A 15,036-nucleotide genomic window follows, 5' to 3' on the forward strand; every position below is an offset into this window, starting at 1 on the left:
TGCTACTGGATCAGAAAGCTGAAATGAATCTCACAGTAATTAAATAAAATTGATAAGCTGGCATTGACATAATCATTGGCATGCCACTAGCCTTAATTGTCCAAGAGCCACCTACTCAAATGTGATTAAGGAGGAGGGAATCAGTGGGAACTGTCAATCATCACACTGAAACATAAAGTCAGCCATTATTTTGTATTACTTTAATGTGCTTGAACTTTCAGGAAGTCTTTCTCCCATAGTAGAGACCACCCAAGCTTGAGCTCAGTGTAGGCACTACCAGAGGAATCACATCTTTTCAAAAACACTTTTGAACTTGGGTACTAAAGGGTGACAACCCATGGTCAGAGGTGATCCTGTTCCAGTAGCCGATGGGGTCACCACACATCAGTCGAACCAGCATGACCGTCGGTGTTCCAACCCTGACTGAGTTCAGCTCAGCACAGAAAGCTGCTGTCTGGCACCTTCCCCTTCCCAACCTGGCTTCGTGAGGCTGCGGTGCAGCAAAAAGGCAATGCGAGGAGGCTGGGGGGCAGCCTCGCCATGGAAACCTGCACAAAACCCAGATGTATTCAAGCCTCCCTTTAAACATTAACTTCTTCTGAACGTACGCATAGCAAAACGGTCATTGCTCTGGTTATTAGTAGTTATTTATCAATCACACCCAGGATCTGCAGCAGACTTCAACAATTACCCCCATTTTACCACTTGATTCCATCCATATTCCATCAGCGTGTACCACGGCATGCATTATACATGCTATATATTCCTCCAGCACGTTCAGGATTCCACAGAGAAATGACGTACCCAGTGAGCCCCCGAGTCATGCTCCGGGAAGCTGTATTACCGAGCTGCCTAATAAGATCGCTTGACTCATGTTGATTACACTCAACAGCATCACCTTTCATTTGATCAGGAAACTTGGATCCTATCCTGCCTTCAGGGAAAGAAGTGCAAAATCTTTGTAAGTCGCCACTAGATATAAAGCTAGGTTATTAAGAAACATAACTCAAACTCTTCAGCAGAGACCTAGCCAGACAGATTTTCCAGCTCTGTGATATTTGTCAATGAAAGGCAGGCAAATCAATCAAATGTGGTTGGGAAGGGAAGATTTTCATTAGATGTCTTGCTTCTTTTTTTTTATCCCTACTGGTTTTCACGCAGCAATGAAGATCATAGCTACATCAGTTCATTACTTTGGCAATGCAAAGATAATTAAAAATTATTCATACTAGTGTAATTTATATACAAATTTCCTCCAATTTTAGATAATGTAAATAATATAAATCTTGGCTGAAACTCTTTAAAAAATGATTTGAGCACAGAACTGCTATGGTAATGCTTTTGCTCATATTAAACAAACACAAACAAATGGGATATTGTTTTTGAAAAATCCATAAAATGTATCTAGGAACAGAAAGTGAAAGAGTCTGATTTAAAAAAAAAAAAAATCTCTTGGATTGCCAGAACCATTATTGATGAAGACCAAAAATAAATTCAAACAGGAAAGTAAGAGGAAAAGTGGCAATTTTAAAGCAGGACATTTACAAGAATCAACACAGTAGTAATGAAAAGTAAGTGATCCCAAAAGGTGCTTGTTCCAGGGTCTACCACACAAAAACGCTTCCCTTCCATCGCTGCAGCACACAAATGGGAGGAACCATGGCCATGAGCCACTCTTCCCCATGGCACGGTGCCACCACCAAAGGGACAGGGCTGGCTGTATTGTAGGTAAAGGAAACAGAGAGAAACATGAGAGTGTTGTTCTACACCTTGCCTGATAGCTGAAGGCTGACCCGTAGCTCGTAGGATACCTGATTATTTGGTAGCAAGCACTAAATTCAAGGTGATGCTTTGGAGGCCATTTAAGTTCAGACTTTGGAAGGGTTTTGATGTGTTTTCCCCACCAAGGGCTTTTCCTCCTTCAGGTGTGATTCATCTTAGATTCAGTTGCCTTACTTAAATAGCTTAATTGTATCTTGATGTGAGAATTCAGACCTCACCTATCCAGGGACTCAGTCCTCTTAAAAATCAATGGGACTTTTGTCACTGGTGTTTAGACTGAACAAGATCGGGGAGTTTGAGACTGATCATACAAGGATGTGTGACTCTCCTTCCCTGGGTCACTTTGTTCAGGCAACTTCTACTGTGAGAAGAAACTGCAAGACATGCACAGTGTAGGAGGACAAAGATTATTTATTGGCTAATACACACAAAACTGATAACTAGTACAAATGAGCGATTCTGCTAAGGAATAAAATGCTCTCCACTCAGATGAGACACCCGATGAGTTTCTGCTGACCAGGGAGTTGTTGTTCATTGGGTGACGATGGGTTGAAATGGGGCAACACTTCGTTTTGCTGAGTTTCCACCTTGTGATTACCTTTTTTCTCAGGATTTTATAAACTGTTGTCAGTACTTTTCCTCCTGAATATTCTTCTATTTCTGCTGCTGTACTTCAGATGTATTGAAATGAGACGGGAATCCTCAACGTCTCATTACCGTTAGCACTAATTGCTCTGCAGCCTTGCGCAAGATATCGATGTTCGCTTTGCCTCAATGGCTGCTCTGAAAGGGAATTAATCATTTTTAACTGTTTGTCCTGTTGGCATGTTGACCATTTCTTAAGGTGTTTTTTGAAAATGTAAACTGTCTCCTACGGAAAATTCTAAGTATCGCAGACTTTACTTGGGAAACCACTACGTGCAAGAAAGCTTCTGAAAAGAGTAAGTTTTGATTAAATAATGATTTGGGGAGTAGGTTTGTTAATAAAAACATAAAACCAGTCTATTACCCAGCTTTCATAGCCATCTATGTTCTCCATAATCATAATGAAGAAAATAGTTACATCAAATAGTCCTGAATTTAGAGGAGTTATTCATGTGATTTTAGTACTTTTTACTACCTTCATTTCCTTGGAAACTTACAGCATATTTTTAAACATCAAACTGAGAAAACACTAAGAAACTGAAATGCAGTATTTTCAAGCAAGCCCCCTTACAGAAAACAGTTATGGTATTTTATCTCTTTTTCCTAGCCTTTTCTTTTGAAAGTTTCATCAGCTCGGCTCATTACCACTACCTTTTGATCTACATGAGAGTCCTCAGCTGGAAGTAGGATGAAAAATACAATAGAAAAAGTTAGCACAAAGTCAGGCGCGATCCCACAAGACATGCAGATTCTTCCAGCCCTTCCAGGCTGCCTCTGGTTAGATGGGAGGGAGTATTTTTGACAACCTTGCTGCCTTTGCTAGCAATTTTAATTTTCTCCTTTTTTCTACTCTGTGAAGTAAATGAGACTTCAGTTTACAACATGGCTCTACTCTAGTTACGTCTTGAAAACTCCCAGCTGCTAACAATGGCACGTAGCCAGTGGTTGGCAGACAAGAACTTTGATGCCTCCACAAACACCTTCTGGCTTAAACCATGTATTTGACATCTTCAGCCTCGGAGGCAGATGATGATCGGTCCCAGCCTGGATATTTTCTTAGAAACTTACATAATGGAGGTAATGATAAAGGAAAAGAAAGCTACTTGTGTGGTATACAGTGAGTCGACACCCTGCAGGACCAGCCTCACTCATAAAACAAATATACCTAGGGACCTCGATTCCTCGCTCCATTACGCATTAAGAGGGCTTATAATTGATTAATGAGGTATAAAGCCTCAACATTTTACTTTTACTGAACATTTTCATAAGACAGCACACAGAGATATTTCCATTATAAGTAGTCTTTGGTGGCAGAAGCAGTTTGTATCCATCTCGTGCACTGCCTGCCACATGCTGGGCATGACTCCACATCAGAGGGGATATTCATTGCTGTTCAGCAGCAACTTTATTAGACAAGTTGCCAAGAGAACCTACACATTGCACCAAAGAAACAGCCACCCTGCCTTTCCCCTCCATGCATTTACAGTTTGCATTTATCCCTCGGTGTTCCAATATGCAACTTTTCTGAGACATTTCCTCTAAGATGGTTTATTGTTTATTTACAGCACTTTAGCTACTTTATCAGCCACCTAGATGATATATTTACCCAGGTACTTCATCTGGAACATGATTTCTTTTATGTCTATTAATCTACACTGCACTTTCTACAGCGGAATTGTAGCTGCTCAATAATTTAAGCTTTGACATGATGAGACTTTGTCTAACATTCACAGAACTATTCTGGAGAACTCTCACATTATCACTTGCTGCTCTACAGATGCTATACTGATAGATATTCAACATTTCGTTTTAAAACATTAAAATCTGAATGCAGATTGTGTAAGCATGATCACCCCGGCCATCATTGCAAGCAGTTATTAAACAGCAACACTGTGCTAAACCGTAACGCCACTAATTCCACTCCTTAGGTATCATTAAATACTGATCTTCAAAAAATAATTGAGCTGAGCAAGAACAATGCTCAAGAATTGTTAGCTTTTTTAAAAAATACGGCACCATAAAACTAAAATTCTGTCCCAAACCCTCTGTATCAGTCGCAGGCACTTTTCCAAAGCCTGGCCATGTGTTTTTTCTGCAGTGTGTGCAGCATTCTTCAGATGAGAGTATACAGTACTTTCTTTGATTACAGTTTAAACATGAAACACAAAAAACTTGAGACTTAAATGTGTTTTCAGTCCAACTCAATCTTTTTTTATTTCTATGGCATGTAACTTGTGCCAGTTTTATTTTGTAGGGATTTGTATTCAGAGTACTTAGTGGATGACATATGCAGAAAAAAAAAATAAAATTTATGCAGAAAAAAAATAAAATTTATTAATCTTTCCCAGCCTGAGAAGCTGAGCTTTTGAAAATCCTGCTGCGATGATTTTTTCCTGTATCAGAAGTTGGTGCTAAGTTTAAATTGACGTTAGAAGATTAAAAAAGTATGTTTCAGAAGGAAAGGGGATAGGTTGGATGAGATTTAAAAGCTTTCTCAAATATTCCATGTAAACAAAAAGGCAGATATGCTCTGTAAAAGCAATTTTAATGACAGAAATCTTCTCAGGCAGGATGACCCAAATTCTCTATCGGCTAGCTGTCCTGCAGCATCAGGAGCGTTACTTCAGCACACCACCTGCCGCAGAACACTCCTTCCGAACACTCTGCCCAAACCTAAGCACACAGGTAACGTTATTCAGAGCTGTAGAACATTCACCAAGAGCTTCTATCTTAAAATGGCATCAGCTGCTTGGTGGGTGTCTTCAGCAAATGTGACCTCGCTTGGGATTCACCTACTGTCACCAGAGATTTCTGTAAATCACTGAGGCTAAAGAAGCATCCAGAGAGTTTGGGAAATGCTTAGAGAGGAGTAAATACTGTGAAAATAGAAAAACACCAATATTTCCCTAATTATTTTATGGATTTGTTTTCACTGAGCTTTTGTTTGCCCTCCACAAACATTTGCATAATCGAGTTTCAGAGACATTAATGTTCCCAGCAAACACATTACAGCTGTTGAATTTTAAAAGCTGAGATTTTTCAAACTCCAGACTAAACCTATACAAATAAATGTACTTGTGGATGTAAACCGAGGTTTTACTGAAGGCAACCACAGGGAATTCACAGCTCAAAAATTACCACCAGAAAAGCAAGTCCGGAGTAGCTTATATCTGGGCTTTAAACAGACAAATGCTTTGTTATTATGACTTCCAGTAGTCAGAGACTTTGTCTGAAAAAACAGTGAGAATATTCCTCCTATGGGCACAGTCCTGTCATGCCCAGGTTGAAAGCAGAAATCAACCTGAGTCCAACACCTGCACGATGAAGACAATTCACACGAGGCAATTTGTACAACACACCACCTGCAAGCACGCCTCCTGAGGTCACGGAGTAGCTCTGAGCCATTCACTTTTCTTCCCCCTCTTGTTACCACTGACTCCCTGTTTTCCTGCCACTTCTCATCCTTTCTATTTTTGCTTCTTTTTCCCCCAAAATACAGCCGCCCCGGGGTTCCTGTGTGGAATCTGTGCCGGGCTGGGTGCTGCTGGCCCCAGAGGTAGCAGCTGGTGAGTCTGCCCCAACTCCCGTTCTCAGCTCCAGCCATCAGCCGCTGCGTCCTGCACACAAAAGGTCACCTCGGTGATTATTGATATGCGTATAAATTACAGCAGGAGAACTTTTAGTCAATCATTGCAGATGCTTTTATGGGTTTGGATTAGCAGGGGAGGGAGAAAAAGGATCCTCCCAAGCAGCAGAAACTAATACGTCCCAGAAGGGGATGATGCGCAGCAATTTCCTTCCAGCCTCACGGAGGAGCAAGGTTAGGTAGGACGGAGACCCAGCAACCAGCCTGCTCTGCTCCTCAGCTCTGCACATGCTGGATTTGCTGGTATGGGTAAAATGAGAGAGATGGGAAAGCAAAAAGCTCTGCGGGCTGACTCCTCTCCAGCTCAGGAGCTGTGACTGCAATCTCAACACACGTCCAAACTTACACTGCCAACAGGCAGACAGGTTAAAGAAAAAAGTAATAAAACATCTACTCCCTCCCCTAAATTTACCCAAAAAGCTAAAGTAAGCCCGAAGACCTCCCTCGTGCAGTTACACGCTGCTCAGCAGGACCAGCCTCAGCTCAGGTGCTGGCATTCCAGGTCTGTGCGCTCACAAGAAGCTGAGCACGGAGGGAACCGCAGGTGCTCCCTGGCCCCCTGCCTGCTCCCTCGGTGAACCAGCAAGAGAGAAAGGCAACGAGGCAGGGCTCGGCTCTGTTATCACACGCAAGGATCTGTAAAAGCTGGTTTTTCAAATGATGCTCGTGTCTGCAGGTCACCTCTGCAGCAAATATGAAGAGAAATGTTTGTGGCATTAATCCTGCGCTGGCAGCCAGGGGTGGATTGCCAGCCGAGTGTTTTGTGCTCTAAAGGGAAGGGGGAGAAAAAGATTTCTATCAGGTGTATGGCTTAATCGGGAAGTTAGGGATTCTGCTGCCTATGCAATTGCTTGCACAAAAGAAAAAAAGTTAATTCTGAAATGTTAACCTGCTGCTCATCTGTAATATCTGGAGAAAACTAACCTGAGAGGTAGACACTTGCCTTACACTGCTGAAACCACAAGTTTTGAAGCATCAATAAGGCTGATAAACCAGCAGCGTTTAAAAAAAGTTTCTTCGTGCCTTGAATGTTGCATCAATGAGCAAATCCAGCGCAGGACATGCCGAAGGGCCGGGTCACTCTCTGTCCTTTCCCCCTCAGGAGAGGGATCAGCCCCTGAGCACAGCTCCCGTGCCTGTGCAGCTCTCCCACGCCTCCCAACACCAAGTTCATCTTCTTTAATGGCATGAGCTTCAAAGCAAATTTGATACTAAGTGCTGGCATGTGGTACTGAATTCTCAAGCTATGGGAAAATAAAATAACCTAAATGCTGTCCTTTAGTATAATAGCATCAATTTGTCCACACTTAGCAAGCCATTAAGCACCTCCAAAGTCTGCTGCTGTAAATCACAGGAGCTTGCACACTCCCGATAACCAAATAGCTTTCAGTTTGACTTCTCCACAATTGTGTTAACACAGGAATTGGTAAAAATCTGTGAGCAGAAATGTCACTGGTTTACTGTCTGATATCCTTTACATACACAGGTAGCTCTGGTTTGACAAGAAATAATGAGCTTACTGTTAGTATTGGAATATTCATTAAAACATTACAGAGTAAGTTGAAAACTTACTATTTTGAAGAGACCACGAATTTAACTCCTCCACCTGCCATTGCCTGTCACAAAGCTAAACCACCACGACACAGGCAGCTTAATTTGGGCAACGAGTACCAAAATAGTATTTGTATCCTTGCAAAACATTTCCAAAGGGGGAAAAACTACGTAACTATCGACATAACTTTCCCAACAAACTTATTTTTATTACTGATTCTGTTACTACACAAACCAAGGGGGGCAGTCATAACTAACCCTATATTTATGTGTTTTTTTTTTTCAGGTTTCTTGCCCCAGTTGCCTGACACTTCCAAAACTTCATCCTCTGAGATTTGAAAATTTTCTTCTAATTTGTAGCCTAAATAAAAGCCCAAGAGAAAGGTTTCCCAGCTCCTGCTCTGTCTTGAAGGCTGAGACTTTCTGCAACCATTTTGGTGCGGCTGGCCAGATCTAGGCACACAATCAAATCTAGACTCTCCCAGAGCTCTCCTTAGCAGCAGCTCAGCTGTGATACCCCAGCCCCATCTCCTTGACCTGCAGCCACCCTTCACCAGCCGCACTCAGACCCTGTCTGCCCTCCAACTCCGTCCCGCTCCCCTCGGGGTGCCCAGCTGGGGTCAGCCCCACGGGTCCCACCAGCCCATGGCCCTGGCAGCCTTCTCAGCCAGCACCGAGAAGTGAGCATTTCACCACACCATGCACTCAAACTATTTCACAGGTTAACTTGGAGCTGAAACAAATCCTGCCCTCGCCCACGGCAGCTGCATTACCTTCACGGCTCAGGACTGTGGGGTCCCTCATCGAGCAGAGCACCGACTCCCACTGTTGCCTGGGGTTGCTGTGAATCACTCTTAGCTCCATTCACTGCGTAAGGAACCTGCATGCCTAATTGTGTTTCTTTGAAACAAGAAGCCCTTGAGGCATTCTGCTGCTGCCAGGATCACAGAGGTTAATTCGCAGGGCATGCCGATGACTCCTTCCTCCTGGCACATGCTGCCAGTGGCACTGGGTGTCGTCAACACACATGAGAAGTCGAAGTTATTGATCCAGAAAACTGTCAGATGATTAACACAGCACAGTCACTAACCTGGATGTTGCATGATTTAACATTTATAAATCTTTTTGAGGACCTGAAATGAAAATCTTTAGAACTGAAAGGTCCTGAATACATCCCAAAGCAATGTTTAGGTGGGGGATAGCAGCAAATCTTTCCATGCTCAGTTTAAGAATGAAATACTGAACAAGATAAGCGCAAAATTATTTTTACATGTTTTAGTGGAACAGTTTTGGATTACAGAATGAGGAAGATTAAATTTTCCGTGATGTGGTGTCCTTTCAGGAAGTGTTATCTAACACTCACAGACCCGTATCTTAAGTGGCTTCAGCTAGAATCAAACTTAATGCCCTGTTTCCTAAAGTAATGATCTGGGCTAGGAGAATTACGTGACTACAACCCAGGAAAGTACTAACCTATTATTAAATATACTTCATCATAACGCTCATGTGTTTTTATGTATATTAGTTTTACAATGAGTGCCTTTTCTAAATTCCCAGCATTATCGTTAAAAGTTATAAATTGCAAACGTATTCGAATACAGTGGGGTGCGTGTGTGGCTTTATTTATTACGTGCATAAAGTCTGCAGCACAGAATCTGTGTATATACTCTAACATATGCAACTATCTAGCAGCTTTTTTCTAATTGCTTTCAAGCTTTTATGAAATGAGCAGGGAATTAAGAATGTGAAGTTCTGGAGGCACATTAACAATTTGTACGTGCAAGGAACAGCCAGGAAACGTAACACGCTGCCAGGTTTGTGGCTGGCAATGAAGCCAGGCTCCTCTGCGAGGACAGATCGCGACCACCCCTCTGCTGGGGAGCGCTGGGCCATCGCCCCGGGATGCATTGTGCGAGCACGGCATGCTTACAGCACACACGTGGGACTGGGTAGCACTTCGTCCCCTCTTCTGTCCCTGCTTCCTTGGCTTTTTTTTTTTAACTCACCCCGCTTTAATTATCTGATTTTCTTCCAGTAGGTCCCAATCAAAATTGACCTAAATAAAACAAACCTTCACGTTCCCTTTGACGTAGAGCAATTGCATTGTAATAGATGGGAATGGAAAAATCTAAATATTCCAGTATTTTTTTCTCATTCCTGAAGCTTTTTGTTTGTAACTGCACATCTTACAATGAAGGAAGGGATGTTTTTAGAAAGAAAGAAGGAACCAGTTCTGCTGTGATGGTACCGATGTTGGCAGGGAGACTGGAACAGAAAGGTAGTATGTGGAAATGGGAAGATTTAGAGGCTGTGGTTAGCCTTTATATTTCTGTTGAGAAACCTGCAATACCTGACTACACTAGAAAGCTTGTGCTCCATCATGGCTGTATTTTTGTTCCATAAAATATAAATAAAACTTGCCCACAACTCCTCTCAACCCCAGCTTGATCAAAACCAATTCAGTAGAATGGAAGAAAAGCTACTGCAGATGATGAGGATGCACAGGAGCCCAAAATGCTTTCAGGGAACAAGACTCAAGGCACCTCTATCCTGCTGCAAGCCAGGCTCTCTGGTTAGTGCAACAGTCACTGCGGGTGTCCCCTACCCACTTGCCACACGCCTCCGAACAGAGCCTCAGGAACAGGACAAGCGTGAGGTTACCCCTTTGCACCTACACGAAGACAGAGCTCTGCTCTCTCCTAAGGCTGCACTTGGAGACAGCCACACGGAGCTGCAGCACCAGCTGCACCAGTGGTAACACGCAGCACAGCGATGCTCTGGTCATCCGATACCTTGACCAAAATAACCTGCAAACCTCTCAGTTTTAAATTTATCACTTTTTTTTTCTTTTTTTTAACATTGTTGAGCTGCCATCATCTGCCTCCCCAACAATATTCCTTGTGCCCTTTGTTATATATTACCCTGGATAATTCATAATTGAATGTTTGCTGAGATTATCTGTTAGTGACTCGGTTTTGATGTAATGGATTTCAGAAAGACTGTTCTCATTTTAAGGGATTTATTTCCCAAACAGCTGGTAGATTTGAACCATTCCCACACACGCACAAAGCCTGTTTTGCGCACATCCTGGGGGCATTTAGAGATCAGACTACCTGAGGTTTCAACCTGAAAAGCATTACCAGGCGGTCTTCATCAACACAAACAGCTACATATTCGTATCCCCCTGGCTTTAGGAGAAGATGCATGAAGAGCAGCCTGCAGGAGCAGGCAGACGTTTGCAGCTGAGGTGCAGCTTTGGCATGAAAGTCCCAGTTGCTGTAAACATGTAAAGTCCGCAGGGAATATCACAACCCCCCTTTAAGTATGTGCTCCTCAACCTAAGTGTGAATAAGAGAACTGCTAGGAAGCCACTATTCATCAATTAGTGAGTGTTAAAATACTGCTCCAATAAACCTGAAACATGGAAATTCCTGATTCTGTCCCTGGCTGCTGCCAGAACTTGCAGCAGAATTTTTGCTGATGGCAGATCTGCACTTGCCTTTTATAGTTTACAATCTAAAAGCTAATGAATAAATAAAAGTGAAAGGAAGGCAAAGAAGCAAGAGTAGAGTAAAAGGGGATAACATACATATTATATTACATAATAATTATGTGCTTCTGAAATGCCAATTAGTAACTCCTTCCATCATCCAGCTCACAGACAGATCAATATTAGGTTGATACAGGCAGAGAGCCATGATTTGGTGGAGAATGTTTTACTGTTAAAGAATGTGGAAAACCACAGAAATATTAGCTTAACTCCTTTTTTTTTAAGTGCAAATTGTAGTCCTGACTGTGTTAAAAGCAAGACATAAGTGTTTCTCTGCTGCAGTACCTGTAATTTCCGTAGAAATGTTTCATTTGAAAGAATTTCTAATGGCAGACCTTGGACAGCTATGAATTATTTTCTATTTCTGTTTTTTGGCTTTTTGTGTTTGTGTGTGTGTTTTTCTCTCCAAACAAGTCAATGTTTTAACAGACATTTCCTCTGTGGCAAAAATAATAATGATAATTTGGCTATTTGTACAATATAACTGTACAACAGCAGAGTGATGCTCCTGGAAGACCTCATTTGCTCGCAGTGCCGACGAGTGAGAATGTAAAGAACAAAACCGTGTCTGTTGTGCGGGGGGCTCCTGGAGCCCGGGCTGCAATGACACAGAAGTGGGCATTTAGCACTCCCAGCTAGACCCTGAAAGTTTTTCTTACAGATCTCCGAGTGAATGATCGTTATCCGTAGTAGTGCCAGCAAGGTGGTAAGATTTGCAATCATTTCTGAAAAGCTGCAAAAAGGCTTAGAGGTAAAAGAAGGCTTTAGGAGATTTTGCATTTTATCCAAGTTTTTTTTTTCCTGCTTTATATTAGATTTCCTCTGCCAACTCGTTGCTGCGTCACTGAAACTACTTCAGATGCAGCACAGTGCATCCTCAGGGCTCAGGGATGCAAACACAGCACCATCCCTCAACAGCAGGGAGGTGAGAAAGGGGCAGGATGCCCCCAGCCTCCCTGTGGTTCCAGGAACCCTCCCCAGGGAAGTCTGCAAGATTCAACCTACTGTGCAAGAGGATTAGGCTGCTTTTTGTGATGGGGGCTCAGAAGTTTATGCTGTGTTACTGAGCGGTGCGCAGCTGGTCCCCAAAACACCGAGAAGCAACATCAAATTAACTGTAACGCATAGGAGCTGAGATGTCACTGGTTCCTGCACTGGACAGAAATGTAAGCCATAATAAAAAGAGGAAAAAGAAGACTTTTTGTATATCTTATTCACATCAGGTGTGAAGAATTTCTGTAACCTGTTTTTCTTGCATTTTCATAATTCCTGGAATTAACAATATTTCTTGGCAAGGTATGATTAATATGCAATTTATATTTGTCTGGTCACTAACGATGTATTTTAGAAATAATTTCCAATACGATGCCCTCATTACCATAGGGCAGCTACTACCTGTCATATACGCTTTCTCACGGAATAGCCACCTGCTTAGCATGGAAGCACTTGAAACTATGTATAAAGCGCATTTTACACCTGACAGATTGAATTAAGAGCAGAAAAATGGGATGGTTTTCTAATGGCATCAGTATTACTGTGCCGGTTGTAAAACGGACTCACATCTAGAAGGCTCTGATTCATGTTCTCTCTTTTTGAAGACTATTGACTCGTCTGGGTCGCTCTTTTTTGTTGATGTTGTTAATAGCATATTGATATTAGTTGTTGCTGTTGTTTAGAAGTCCAGTCAAATGAATTTACTAAACCTTGCTGTCAGTGAAAAATTAGCATCAGCTGTAGCAAACATGGGATGGAGATACTTCCCTGAGCAAGGACCACACAGCTTGGGTCCCCGGTACCTTCAGAGACAGACCTGCAGAGGATGAAATGGTTTCAAGCGATGTAACATTGTATACACTGACTGAGACTCTGAAGAGGACCAGGGCGGCCGTAATTCATCGCTTCCCGTGACCTTGCCCATCCGAGCACGTAATGACCGGCCGTTTGCAGCACGATGGGCACAGTCACACATTACCCGACCCGTCATTAGAGCCCCAGGTCCATCCCACCCCGTCCACGAGCCCGGCCAGCAGGGAAGCGCTGGTGCCACCGGAGGATTCACACCTTCCATCCCCTCCTGCCTCAGCTCCCAGCCCCACATCCCATTCCCAGCAGCTCCCAGACAAAGCAGCCCCTTGTCCTGGGGGGCCGAACTGGGCTGAAGGCCCCGCAGCGCCTCGGCCCCCGAGGGGCACCCATCCATCCATCCATCCCACGGCATTCTTGGAGGCAGCTGAATCTCTGCTGCAAAGTTTCTGGGCGTTAGATTTTCACAGCTAGGCATCAATAACCAAACGCAGGTCGCTGGTTGTGTTACCAGCTTATTTCCGAGGAAGAAACAATAATCATAATAATTTAAAAAGCACTTATCTCTACACAGAGGCTTCTCAGTGATTACAAACCTGCCCGGGGACTTCATCTGATCGCCACACACCCCGGCGAGGAAGCAGCTCCCGCTCGATCCGGGGGACAGGGGAGAGGCAGGGGGCAGGGGAGGCGACACCCCCAGCCCCGGTCCCCCCAGGACCCCGTCCCCGTCCCCCACCCGAGGCACGCCGGCAGCTCCTCCGGGCAAACTTCGGGCAGCCGCCGAGGGGGCGAGGAAACCGAAAACTTTCTCCACTCTCTCCACCGCCACCACCCCGGCTCCCCTCCCAGCCTCCCAAGCCCGGGTCCCGGCCCTACCTTGGCGGCCCTGGAGGACTGGCACTGCCCCTGGTGCGACACGGTCGCCGTCTGGTTCATGGTGCCGGCTGCGGCGCCCGCCGCCTCCGAGCGGGCTGCGACGGCGGCGGCTCCTCGGGGGGGGACGCCCGGCACCGCCCCGGGGCTGGGCCGGGGCTGGGCTGGGCTGAACCGGCTTGAAACGGGCCGAACTGGGTTGAACTGGGTTGAACTGGGCTGAACCGGGCCGCTGGTGGTCCTGAGGGCTCCGCACCGCTCCCGCTGCGGCGCCGCTGCGCTGCCAGGTGCGGGGCGGCGGCAGCCACAGCGCTGAGGGGGGTGGCTGAAACCTCCCCTCTCGGTGATAAACGCGGCTGAGATCCGGCCAAATGGCTCCTTGGGGGGGGGGTTGGGGGTGTAATCTGCAAAGCCGGCCCGCGGGCAGCACCCACACGGTGCTTCTCCACAGGGCCTGGCCTGAGGTGGGACCCAAGGCAGGGGGTGCGGGGATGGCAGCGGGTAAGTGCTGCGGGCAGGCCGAGACACCCCGGGCTGCCAGCGAGCGAAATGTTGCGTGCCACACATGCACAACGCTCCTAAGCAACCTCTGGTTTTCGAGAAACTGCCCAAGGTGTCTCCAAGGGGTGCATGAGACCGCAGCAACGTAGGCCAGGAGGAAGCGACGGAGGGGTGCGCACAGAGCCAGCAGCTGTGGCTCGGGGCTCCCAAAGAAAGTGTGGGTTTGGAGCCTCTTGCTGCAAGAGGCTCCAGCTCCAGATACCAGACCAAAAGCTACATTCCCAAAACAATGGGCCTAAAGATTGGACTTGAAGGTTCCTCAGTTGGTATGGATAGGGAAGGAGCAAGCAAGCTGCAGTTTGGGGCAAAAGCTAGCGGTCTCTCTGACTTTCACCATAGTCTGCTTCATACCCAAATGTTTTCCAAAAATAAAGTCTGTATGCTATCAGCACCAGGAGCTGAAACAATCAGAGATAACCTGGAGGCTTCAAGGACACATTTTTCTTCTTCATCTTGAAATATGTTTGTGTTTGACAATCTCAGATGGGAACTACTCGAAGCCAAAAGGATGAACTCATGATATTTTTAGTTGGACTAGGTAGCTGTGGAGCTTTGTAAGCTCCTGTGGGAACTTCGTGTTAAGTTTTTGTGCTTGATGTTATGTTTCATAGTGGCTGACCTA

At 44.8% G+C, this 15,036-nt stretch overlaps 1 protein-coding gene across 1 annotated transcript in view; it reads right to left on the reverse strand.

Moving 5' to 3' along the window:
* DPP10 (dipeptidyl peptidase like 10) overlaps positions 1-13,971 on the reverse strand; it is a 483,231-nt gene extending 469,260 nt beyond the window's left edge. The window contains exon 1 of the mRNA XM_035331004.1: positions 13,857-13,971. Within this exon, the coding sequence (XP_035186895.1) occupies positions 13,857-13,916 (60 nt within the window). The 5' untranslated portion in view covers positions 13,917-13,971. The remainder of the gene's footprint in view (positions 1-13,856) is intronic.
* Between the last annotated feature and the right edge of the window lie 1,065 nt (positions 13,972-15,036).

The sequence above is a fragment of the Oxyura jamaicensis genome, chromosome 7 (assembly GCF_011077185.1).
Source record: "Oxyura jamaicensis isolate SHBP4307 breed ruddy duck chromosome 7, BPBGC_Ojam_1.0, whole genome shotgun sequence".
NCBI lineage: Eukaryota > Metazoa > Chordata > Aves > Anseriformes > Anatidae > Oxyura > Oxyura jamaicensis.